The sequence below is a fragment of the Zootoca vivipara genome, chromosome 6 (assembly GCF_965207765.1).
Source record: "Zootoca vivipara chromosome 6, rZooViv2.hap1.1, whole genome shotgun sequence".
NCBI classification, from domain to species: domain Eukaryota; kingdom Metazoa; phylum Chordata; class Lepidosauria; order Squamata; family Lacertidae; genus Zootoca; species Zootoca vivipara.
In genome coordinates this window covers 62,953,941-62,966,128 of record NC_142589.1, presented here as the reverse complement: position 1 = coordinate 62,966,128, position 12,188 = coordinate 62,953,941, and the positions used below count along the sequence as shown (strand labels likewise).

The 12,188-nt window shown below is 42.9% G+C and overlaps 1 protein-coding gene across 2 annotated transcripts in view; it reads right to left on the bottom strand.

The window, feature by feature from the left end:
* The window catches only part of WASF2 (WASP family member 2), a 55,331-nt gene that overhangs the window by 22,681 nt on the left and 20,462 nt on the right, over positions 1-12,188 (bottom strand). The window contains exons 2-4 of one of the 2 annotated variants that reach the window (XM_060275764.2): positions 6,616-6,826; positions 4,524-4,677; positions 407-541 (exon numbers count right to left, since the gene is read on the bottom strand). In XM_060275764.2, the coding sequence (XP_060131747.1) occupies positions 407-541; positions 4,524-4,653 (265 nt within the window). In that variant the 5' untranslated portion in view covers positions 4,654-4,677; positions 6,616-6,826. The remainder of the gene's footprint in view (positions 1-406; positions 542-4,523; positions 4,678-6,615; positions 6,827-12,188) is intronic. The other variant, XM_035118693.3, reaches the window with a different exon arrangement.

Sequence of the window (12,188 nt, the reverse complement as noted above, 5' to 3'; positions counted from 1 at the left end):
GTATTTTTGCTTCATTAAGCCCTCATGAACTACAATTTCAGCTTTCTCCAAAATCCCTGCAACTACGTAACTTGCATGGCCTGCAGGAACAATTAAACAGTGTGACTTAAGAGGAGAGGACAGAAGCTCTTGGGAGGGAGCTCCAAGAGAGAGAAAAGGTGCCTGCTGCTCTACCAGGCTTATGCATGTGTGTCCCTAAACCTGCAGAGCAGGGGAGCAAGAGGTCCTCACTTTTGCCATTACTACCAAGTGACACACACATCCATGAGGCAATAAGCAAGCTAGCTGACCACACTGTGACAGTCTGCAGGTGTCAAGTTCATTCCAAGTCCACAAGCATTTAGCAGCTGCTGCTATGGCAATTTAGTGTACTTGGCCTAAAAGTGTATCAATTTTGCACCATTACCTTCCTCCTCCTTGGGATCCAGCTGAGTAACTTTGATCTGAAGGCGGTCAACTCTCTCAACTAGAGAGCTTACACGAAAGGAAAAGGTGTTTGCCTGAGTAAAAAGCTCTCCAAATATGTCTTCAGCAAATTTACCTGAAAAAGAATAGCATAATGTTATAATTCTAAATGCACAGTTTCTTGCTCTCTCTGTGATATAAAACAATCTGGCAAAGGCTCCTTTTCATTATAGTTTTGTTATGTACCCCAAATGCCAATTGATAGAGGGGTGTCAGAAATTGTATGTGCATGCATAGGTGTGCTAAGTATTTATACAGAAATATTTTAATCCTTTTATCTCAGGAGGGAATGACTGGAAACAGTCACATTTTGCTCTCCTAATCAGGACCTTTGTAACAAGCAAATCATGTAGGGAAAAAGCCTACAAACCAATCTAGCTAAACATGACCCTTCCACAGCATCATTAAACAAGGAAGGAAGCGAAACAAAAAACTTAAAGACTTCCATAAAGTACTGTATATTCCTGCGTGTAAGACTACTTTTTAACCCAGGGAAATCTTCTCAAAAGTCAGGGGTCGTCTTATACACTGGGTCGTATTTATTATATGGCGAGTATATCCCAAACTCTATATTTTAACTGGAAAAGTTGGGGATCGTCTTATACGCCCCGTCGTCTTATATGCTGGAATATACGGTAATAAAGAAGGAGGGCAGCCATGAATCAGATAATATTGTTGCATTTAGCCTTCATCTTGTGGTTCTGTGATCTCTTTAGCTTCTAGGATGGTCTACTGGATAGACACACAATGACAGCTACATTTCATTGTCCTCTCAAAGCTCGAAAAGACTCACTTCATTAAATGCTGCCAAAAGAAACTCCCCATCTCTCGGCTCTCTTTCACAGTAGGCACAGAGTCATTTATTACTTGCAGGTGGCAGCACAAAAAAAAGCAAGGTGCTTTCAAGGTTGAAAACAATGCCTCCGATTTTGAGTTGGGAGATGTTAATGTTACTGCCAGACTAGACACTTACAACAAGTATTCTGAAGGAAGAAACCTGAAGTTAAGCAATTTAAAATTTAAAGATGAAATTCAAAACTACAGAACACTTGAAGTTCCCACTGGAACCCAAGTAGCCTAAACCAGTGTTTGGTGTATTTGAGAAGCCAACAAAGCAAAGCAACCTATTCAGTATTCAGTTTAGCTCTGCAGGTCAGCTTTTCATGCAAGCACAGTGGATTATGTAAATCTTAAAGTATAACACAAAGGAAATAAGGGAAAGGTCTAAAGAAGAGAGATCCTCATCCCCAAGCAGTGTCAAATCCAGTGAGTATCCCTGAAGGTCCCAGAGGGCTGAAAGGCAGGCTCCAAGTACAAAAATTCACCATTTTTGTGAGAAAATAGTCTTAAATAGGAAAAAGAAAACATTTAATATGTTTAAAGGTAAAGGGGCCCCTGACCATCAGGTCCAGTCGTGTCCAACTGCGGTTGCGGCGCTCATCTTGCTCTATAGGCTGAGGGAGCCAGCGTTTGTCCGCAGACAGCTTCCGGGTCATGTGGCCAGCATGACAAAGCTGCTTCTGGCGAACCGGAGGAGCACCCGGAAATGCCGTTCACCTTCCTGCCGGAGCGGTCCCTATTTATCTACTTGCACTTTGATGTGCTTTCAAACTGCTAGGTGGGCAGGAGCTGGGACCGAGCAACGGGAACTCACCCCGTTGCAGGGATTCGAACCGCCGACCTTCTGATCAGCAAGCCCTAGACTGTGGTTTAACCCACAGTGCCACCTAGGTCCCTCTTAATATGTTTAGATGGAAGCAAAGGTTAGCAAGACAGGTGATGCTGCCTTGAAAGCAGAAGCAGCTAGTGGAATCTTATGTCAGCTGCTAGAAACTCTGGGAAAGCAATTCAGTTTCAGCATTGCCACCAATCAAGCCTCAGCTACTAATAGCTACAAAATGTATACAGATTCCAGACTTCAGAGATTTACCAGCCTCAAAGCCCACCCATAAAAGCTGTGGGCACAACAAAATAACTTAGAATATTTGCTTTCCTTAGTATTGCTAGCAGTGTCAGCAAGACCACGTAAGATTTTTAAACAATATTCACTGTTAGTTAGACCTGGATGAAGAGCAGAAGTTCCCCTAAACAGCTTTGTGGAATACTTGCTTTTACGGTATATTCCCTCACACAAAAAGGGGTGCCTGCATCGCAACTAGACTTCTGTCAAGGGAATCAGTTTCTGAGTATATATGAATACAGCTGCCTTACATACAGTCAAAATAAATTCTAGCCCTGTGCTATGTACTCTGCTTGGCAGCAGCAATTTAATACTTCAGGCAAATATCCCCCAACACCCAACAGCTGATCACTTAAAACTGAGATGCCAGTGATTGAACCTGGGACTTTCGAAATGCCATGTGTTCAACCACGGAGCTATGTTCTGCCCATACCTGCTTGAAGGTACATTTCTCCCCACTCTCATGGAACTGAATCAGTCCATTTATAGTGTTGGATAGCCACACTTACATTTCAAGCTGTTTCACCATGAAAAGAGAGAAAAGTGCATCGATATTGTATTATGCATTTGCACATTAAGTTATCGGTGCAACTGATATACAGTCCGAGTCTATGCATGTGCTTCTAGAAAAACACACAAGTAAAGCTGCAGTGCTATATACTCTTTATCAAACAGTATTATCTGATGGCTCTTTTGAAACCCTGTACTGTGGGAACTGTGCTTTCTTCTGGTGCAGTCCTGGCCATGCCATTGATTTTAGCACACATACCCTTGATAAATGGCAACACCTACTAATGAATTTGACACACATTTTATTTTCTCATGGTGCTTGTGCACCCAAGGGAACTGGCCTATCCCTGGGGAAGCAGAGATGAAATTTCTGAGCCTGTCAACTTCCTAGGCCATCCCTTTTATGGATGCAGCCTGCAACTTACACACATTTAACGTGATACAGGCAGGCTTAGATGACACCTAACAAGAGGAGGATTCTTGCTCATCCACATACATATTGTATTAGCCCTTGCTTCTACAAAGATGTGGACACTTAAAGGCTGATTTTATGGATGTTTATTCATATGTGATCCATTTTGTTCAATTAAGTAAGCAAGTAAGTGATCCTGCTTAGTATCCTAGCATGTACATGGAGAAAACCAAACAAAAGACCTATATTTTCTCAGTCCAAAAGACCTACAGTATATCTTCATGACCAAAAGGCTTTTGATTTTGCTCTTTGCTTGTAAAAAAAGCTCTAAAAGTTGCAAATCAGTTGTTTTAATTGTTTAATTGCAACCAGGTACACTTGTTCAGGAAATATGTGCATTAAAAACAACGTTATTTAAATCAATTCACACAGCTATTCAACCTTAACCCTACATAGCTTTATACAGGCACTCTCTACCTCACAAGAGTATATGAGGACCCCTTTGCAAGCATTTTAGAATGTCAAAACTCTAGAGAAATAGAGTTAATGCAACTCCAATCACATCATGATTTTTAAAGAGTAACAAAGACCCAAGTGGCCGATTTCTCTCTTTTTAAACCTCTGCCCATGTAGTAATCCTGCCCTTTTACAGAGCTAGCTAAATAAAAGCCAAAACCTATTCATCATCCGCAGAAATAAACAGCATGAAGAAACCAAATAGAGTGACAGTTCATAGTCTCCATGAGGGAATTTCAGTATACAATGTGGTACATTCATAATCTTCAACTCAGTAAGTAACTGCATCATGACAGGAATCTGATAAAAAGGAATACTAGCACACTAAATACTGAAAACACATGAGAGGGACACTTGATAATGTGCTCGACATATTGAAGGTTCTCAGCCCAGCGCTTCTGCATGGAGGCTGCCTGCCTTGTATTCCTTCCAGCTGTGCTTCAGCTGCAGTCATCCCTTGCTCATCCCTCTCCAATGCAGCCTGGTTGAGTAGAGGAGGGAGAAATCGAGGTTCAAGGAGGTTTCACTAGGAAGATCTTTTAGCACTACCCATGGAAGACAGATGGGGGAGAAATAGGAACACAAGAAGAGAGAGAAGGCAGATGAATCAAGAGCCCAGCAGCTTCCGAGGGCAGCAGGCAGGCTGGCCATGGTACTCACTCAGGCTGCCCAGCTGTCGAATGACATTTGCCAGGGTGATGTTGGTCACGCATTCCAGCTCATTCTGAACACTAGGCAATGTCTGACGGCACAGGTGCCTTGGCTCGATGTTCCTTGTTACTAATGGCATGGTGGACCAGCTTCAGGCGGCGTTCTGAAAAGATAAAAAAAAATCCCACAAACAGGAAAAGGATTACTCAGCCACAGATGCTGGCATCACCAGCAGCACAGCATTTGTTTTCCTGCTCAGAAATCAGCTTTATCTAAATCATTGCTTTCATCTCCCCCCCCCCTACACACACACACACGTGTGTCAGAACTAGGCTTTAAAAAAACCCAACCTGCAGTTTTAAGGTTTGCTACAGAGAAGCTGGGGCCAGCCACTGCATGATGCTTCCCACTCTGGGCTGCTGTGATCTGTCCCACAAACCATGTGTTCCAATCTATCTAGCCAACTTCTTTCAAATACTGCTAAACATTTAGCCAAAACTATTAAAGGCTAGCAGGAGGGGTGGGGAGAACAACACCAACCCAAGTCCAGTTGGGAAAGGGTTAAACATTTTCCAATTTTCCATCACACCAGACAAGTTGGGCTCTCAGGAAAAAACAGGAAGCACTTTTAACTCACCAGGAAGCTTGCTAACAAATGCTTCTCAGTCTGAGGTCTGCATCACACACACACCCAAGTCCCTTGTGTTGGAAGGTTCCCCCACTAAAGCAGCTATGGTTTGAGAGATACATGCACACTAGTAGTTTTACAAAGGCATACAGCAGCTGATAGCTTGACAAATGAAGACTGAAGCTCTAGGAATTAAAGTACAAGCTTTGAAAGGGTCTGACAGGGAACCGTGCTGATCTGCTCTCCCAAAAGTTATACTATCAAAGAATCTGCAGTTGTGCTAACCTGACACTTGAAGAAAGCCCCCCCCCCATTTTACAGCATTCCAGTATAAAAATATCAAATACACACATCCCAATAAGAATATTCTGATCATCACTATCTCCTTTCCTCTTAATTACAAAAAGCAACCCTGTTTCTAGCAAATATAAAGTCCATTTGTAGTGCCTATATGCCTAAGTCATTCATCCTCAAGAGAGTATTTCTCTGAGAAATTTAAGCTCTAGTGGAGAACAAAGACAAGCATTTAAAAGATATCCAACTAGTGAAAATAGAGTACACTGAAATTCATTTGCTAATTTCTTTGAAGGAAAAGGGTGGACCCCTTCCTAGGTGAGATGGTGAACAGCTCCACCAGAGGAGACAGCTGTCGTATGACAAAGACTCTGATCTGCTGTGGATGGAATGGAAAAAATAAAAGCAGGAAGCTGACAGCTTGGGGAACATGATTTCCTGTCACCAACAGCAACAAACCAAGAATCATTTTTAAAAGTCAGCTGTTTGTGCTCGACTTTGAACCACCCTTTTATAGTCTCTGTGGCAGCTGGCAGCTTATCTCTGAGGTCCAGGAGTCATTCCTAGATGCTTTTCTATCAGTGTGTTAAGGGACTGAAGCCGATATTAGCTTTTGCTAATTACCTCCCAAGTCAAAAATCTGAATTTCCAAATCTGACCTGCCACTGCAGAGAAGTTCAAGATCTGGAGGGCACAGAACAGCATCCAAGGTTTTATATGTAACATGAGGTTACAAAAATCTCAAGAAATTAACAGTGTGAGCCAAGAAGCGCCAGCAAAACTTGACAGGAATACATTCACCTTTTAATGGGTCTTCCTGTGCTTGGATAATGCAGAGGTCAGCCAGCTTGCTGTACGCATAATCACAACAAATGATAAAAAGGACAGACTTCTATTATTCATAGCCAGAAAAGTTGGTATACTTTGTATATGACTGAAGTCTTTCATCCATTTTTGTGTGCAGCAAAGCTCTTCAACCTATTTCGGAGGTGGAAAACTGAGGCTAAAGAAAATTTGCTCAAAGACAACCATTGTCTTGGCTACACCTGAATCTGACTCTAACTCTCCATAAGGGCATCATCAGATTTATTATTACTACAATTAGAATAGTTTTCTATTCCTGTTGAAAGGCAGAACTACACAAAATGCTGCAAATAGCATCCATAGAGAATCACTTGCCAATCATCATGTTGTGAGTTTTCCCTCACATCATTGGCTGCAGTATTTGGGGTGGGTGGGAGCAGGCCCGGCTCTAGGTGTAGTCCCGGTGGTGCAGGGCGCCGGGCCGGCAGGCGGAACGCTGCGCGGCAAAGCCGTGCTGCGCGCTGCGAGGGCACCGGAGCGATCTCCGCGCCTCAGTGCCAGGGCGCCCGACCTGCTTGAGACGGCCCTGGGTGGGAGGACAATACACAATGTCATACAATGGAGTGATTCCAAACACTGCAGCCCTAAGCATAACTTGCAGAGGTCCAAAGGAAAAGTCTGGAAGACCACATGTGATTAGCTATGTAAAGTACAAAGGCACTCCCAGAGCAACAGATTTCTTCATGTCAGTTCTGCCAAGGACTATCACAGCACAGTGAATACTAACAGTTTAAAGTCACTCAGATGCACTGGTGATTGTTTAGGGGGATATATCATCCCAAGCTGCATCCCATGTGACCACAATGTTAATGTTCCAAACACAAGGAAAATTCAGGCACGCCAAATTATCACTGAATTCAGGACTGCAGTGGAAAAGCAAAGATACAGCATGCCAACTTCCATATAACAAACATTAGAAATGAACACACACAGTGTGGAAACAGACTTCTACACACGGTATTTAATGTTCTGTGCCGCTAAAGAGGGCCTTTCCTACTAGAAATGAAAATTCACACCATACTTAGGATCTGAAAAGGTCACCCCAATTGCTGTTGTCATCATATATATTTAATCAGTTGGTAAGAAGGTAGATGCATCATCAACTAAAATTTAATCAAGTGACAGGCCTAATTAAAAAATACCTGTCCCACCTTAAGGGATACCTTTTTTGTTCTACCTTTTTATTGTGATTTGGAATCTACTGTGATAACATTTGATTACTGTTTGAATGATGTTTATTAAGGTTTTAAAATCTCATATACTGGTTTAAGCAGTTTAATGGTGGTGCAATTCATAAACATCACATGCAAATGCACCACCTGGAAGATGATTAAAGAATTAAAACCACATACTGTATTCTAAAGTCCATGAGTTTCCCAATAATATCTTTGCTCATACAGTAATCATAACACAAAGCCTAAAAAAAACACAACCCCCCCCCAAACCCATCTTCTGGAAGGACTCAAGCCCCCATAAAGCCCCACCCTTTTGTAACATTTTAATACACAGCTGCTAGACCTGTAGATTAGGTCAGAATAGCAGTTCTAGAGAAAAGGGTGCTTTCCTTCCTGCCCATTTTCCATCCTAAATTGCCCCACTGGGGAAAAATATGGGCATGGTACAAGCCCATGTTGTTGTTTAGTCGTTTAGTCGTGTCCGACTCTTCGTGACCCCATGGACCATAGCACGCCAGGCACTCCTGTCTTGCACTGCCTCCCGCAGTTTGGTCAAACTCATGTTCGTAGCTTCGAGAACACTGTCCAACCATCTTGTCCTCTGTCGTCCCCTTCTCCTAGTGCCCTCAATCTTTCCCAACATCAGGGTCTTTTCCAAGGATTCTTCTCTTCTCATGAGGTGGCCAAAGTATTGGAGCCTCAGCTTCACGATCCGTCCTTCCAGGGAGCACTCAGGGCTGATTTCCTTCTTTTATATGCCTGTTGTCTTTGTCCATGGAGTTTTCTTGGCAGGGATACTGGAGTGGCTTGCCAGTTCCTTCTCCAGGTGGATCACGTTTAGTCAAAACTCTCCACTATGACCTGTCCATCTTGGGTGGCCCTGCATGGCATAGCTCATAGCTTCTCTGAGTTATTCAAGCCCCTTCGCCACGACAAGGCATTGATCCATGAAGGGGCCCATGTATCTTATCCCAAGCCCATGTATCTTATCAAATTTAACAGCAGATGGGGTGGGGATATGGAGTAGTATAACTTTCAGAACACTCCTTCCCCCAGAATCTGTGCCAGACCAATGAACACACATTCACACTGGGTTATCTAGTCACTCCTGCAACATACCGTGTTTCCCCCTTTTTAAGGCGTAGTCATAAAATAAGCCATAGCAGCATTTCTAAGCATTTGAGAAATATAAACCGTACCCCGAAAATAAGCCATAGTGATAGGCGCTGTGCGGAAGAGATCACTGAGCTCCCCGAGTCAGCAGCAGCAACGCCGGCCGCAGCAGTGTTTGCTGAGTCCTTTCTTGCTTTTGGGACTTGGTTACTGTGCTGGCTTGGGATGGTGTGTGTGCAATTGCTGTTGCTGCTTCGTGTTTTTCAGCTGGATTCTCTGGGTTCTAAGCACTTTCCCCCGTTTGTTTGTGAAGCAGCACTCGGCTGCAGCCCCTGCCTCTCCCGACGGCTGCATGAATGCGAGGCTGGATTTGATCGCTATCTCCTTTTCCATTTCTTTTGTCTTTGAGCACCCGGCCCCGCCCCCTCTCCCCTTCGTGGAATGAAGAACGGAGTTTTAGCAGCATTTCCTCATTATAAAAAAAAGGTCAGGAACTTTTACTTTAACCTCAAAAATGGGATATTTCCTCTCTCTAAAAACAACTCTGACCTGAACACCAATATAACGGGGGTAGATCACCTCCAGTTTATAAATCCGCAAGTAGATCGCAGTCTCCTAGAAGTTGGGCTCTATACTTTGGCTGATTGCAAGCCTTTGCATCTTTAAAAAACAAAAACCATGCGCTTCTCAGTCTTAATTTTCCTTTAATTCATCCCCCTATACCCTCCTCCAACCATTGCCTCCTTCCATTCCTTACCCCCCTCCCTCTCTCCCCACTTCCCTCACTCCTGTGCGATCTCATTTAGTCATATACTTGCTTTTTCTGTTGTGTTGTCTATTTTATATTTAATATTATTACCCTTTATGATGTTATTTTTCCCCTTGCGATAATTATTTATTTTTTATCTTTAACTAACTTTCCTTTCCATATTTTTCCATATATAACTCAACACTTTCCCATTCCTTCTTAACTCTTTGGATAGAGTGCCCCCCCATTATTGTTGTTAATTTTACAATTCCTGGATTTTTTATGGAACCGAACAGCTCGGGTGCTTCAGAATGTGCCTTCTGTTGCTACAGGGCTATGGGGCTTCACTATTTGACCCCCCCCCCCAGGTTGGGATTTTTAAAGTAGTTCTGTGGGTCCCAGGGCACAGAATCACCCCCGATCCTTTCCTTTGTCTAAACAGACCTATTCCCCCCTGACTTTGGAAGGCTGTGCTTCAAGGGTGATACCAGGGGTTTTTTAAGACCTGCGCCTCTTAAGGATTGTTACAGTCCATAACTTCCATTGCTTTCTACAGGGTTGGGGGTTTAAAGCACTGCCACCCCCACCCCACCCTGCAGGCGCTCGGAACTGGCAGCGCCAACAACGCGCCCAGCAATGTGCAGAAGAGAGCACCGAGCATCCTGAGCCAGTGGGTCCCAGTTGTACCAGCACTTTTTTTTTTAAAAAAAGACACCCCCTGAAAATAAGCCACTGTGTGTTTTTTTGAGGGAAAAAAGTTATAAGACGGTGTCTTAAAAAAGGGGAAACACGGTAGTTGGTAGAGCATGAGACTCTTAATCTCAGGGTTATGTATTTGAGCCCCACATTGGGAAAAACAGGGGGCTAGACTCTATGACCGTCACAGTCCCTTTCAATTCTGTGATTCTTTGAAATACACGCTACACTGCACCATCACAGGAGGTAGAAATGGAACACTCAAGAATCAGCCTAAGAATCAAGTTTGGCATATCAGAAACACATAAGCAAGAATGTGAGAAGGAAGACAAATGTAAAAAGGAAAAAGGGAAGGAGGGGATTATAATGGATTTTTTTAAAAAAGGAAAGAGGAAATAAAAGTGCAAGCACAAGCAACAGAGCAAAAAGAAAGGGGGCAGGGAGACGGATCATCCACCAGTCATACAGAAACAGTACTAAAGAGAAGAAATCTTTGCTTCACAAGTTTTGCTCTCTGAAAGTTTACCTCAGGTTTCTTCTGTGGAAATTGTAGAAGACAATTTAAAAGCACTCCAAGATTAGTCACTTGCTTCCATACCTAGGAGACACACTAAAAAGGCCTGACTTTCATGGCAATAGTAAAGAAAAGAACCGCCTGGACTGTTGTGTGTCTGTGGGCACCCTCCCAACATATGACTTTGTAACCTCAAAATATGAGGGTGGAGGAACTCTGCCTGCGTTATGTATCTTGACCAGAGATCCGACAATAGCAGCCTTCCTGGCCTGTGGCAATCATAATGCTGACATAATCCTGTGGGGTTGTGGTTATTTTAAGCTTCAGAAAACAGAAAAGACTGAGCTGTGGTCCAAAAGGTCCACATACAAGACGTACTGGCCATTTCTAGCACTGAACAGCAGCTATGTCAGAGACAGAAGTCTCCCACTTGCATAGCGTGCACTAGCAGCCACATGCTAAGTACAGCTAAATATATTGCTTATTTATCTATTTATATTTATTAACCTTTTTTCATACACATGACAGTGCCCCAAAGCAACCTAGAATATTTAAAAAATTAACCCCATATAAAAACAATAATAATGCATATGCAAGCATTAACATTTTAATAACACGTTGTTACCAAATAGGTTCTCATAAAGATTGTGGTAGTATAAATTATAGCACTCTCGAAACATGATACTGTACAGACAAACTTACCACATGGGCTGAAGAAGCTACTCTTGCATAACACCAAACACATAAGCATGTACCCAGGTAATGCGTCCCAAAACCAGTGGTTCTCAAAGGGTGTGGCAGGAGAGAATAGCAATTGTGGTGGGAAGAATCAAGAACAATCAATATTGTATTTTGAGAATGATTCATGTTCTTATGTAGCTGCATTGTTTGCTTATTTGTTTTTTACTTTCTGGCTATCTCATGACCATATTATAAAGCTAACAGGACCAGTGGTCAGGGATGATGGGAATTGTAGTCCCAAAACATCTGGAGGGCTGAGTTTGCCTATGCCTGTTATAAAGCTTTACAGAATCACAGAACTGCAGAGTTGGAAGGGACTTTAAGGGTCATCTACTCCAATTCCCAGCAATGCAGAAATATTTTGCCCAATGTGGAGCTGTAGTTGTGTTCTATGTTACAAAACAAGCACTGCTAGGAAGTGCTTCTTTTTGTTTCCCATTGCATTTCTATCAATTAAATAAATTATTCTGAAAGTGTGACCCAGAGAAAAAAGTTAGAGAACAACTGCCCTAAACAAAGCAGACCAACACATTCTCAGTGCCAAAGATCACAAATGCCCTTCCAGAAAAGATACCGCATGGCAGCAATCTTTTGGCACCAAACTGTTGGGTGGGTGGGTGGGTGGAGAGTTCTTTAAAAAAAAAAAAAGCTATCTGTGAACACAGAAAGGAAGGAAGCCAGCATATGCCCCACCCTCCCCAACACAACCGTAAGAACCGCTTCAAGTAAGCCAGAGGAAATTGGGATCTTGCTTTAGCACTGACACTTAAAGGTGAGGGTGAAGACAGAAAAGGGTGGGGAGGAACCACACATGGACATTACCAATTTCACTTCTTCTTTACTGTGAGAGATTACCTTTTACTAAACACCATCTGTGTGAAACATCTTAAAGCTAGGACAG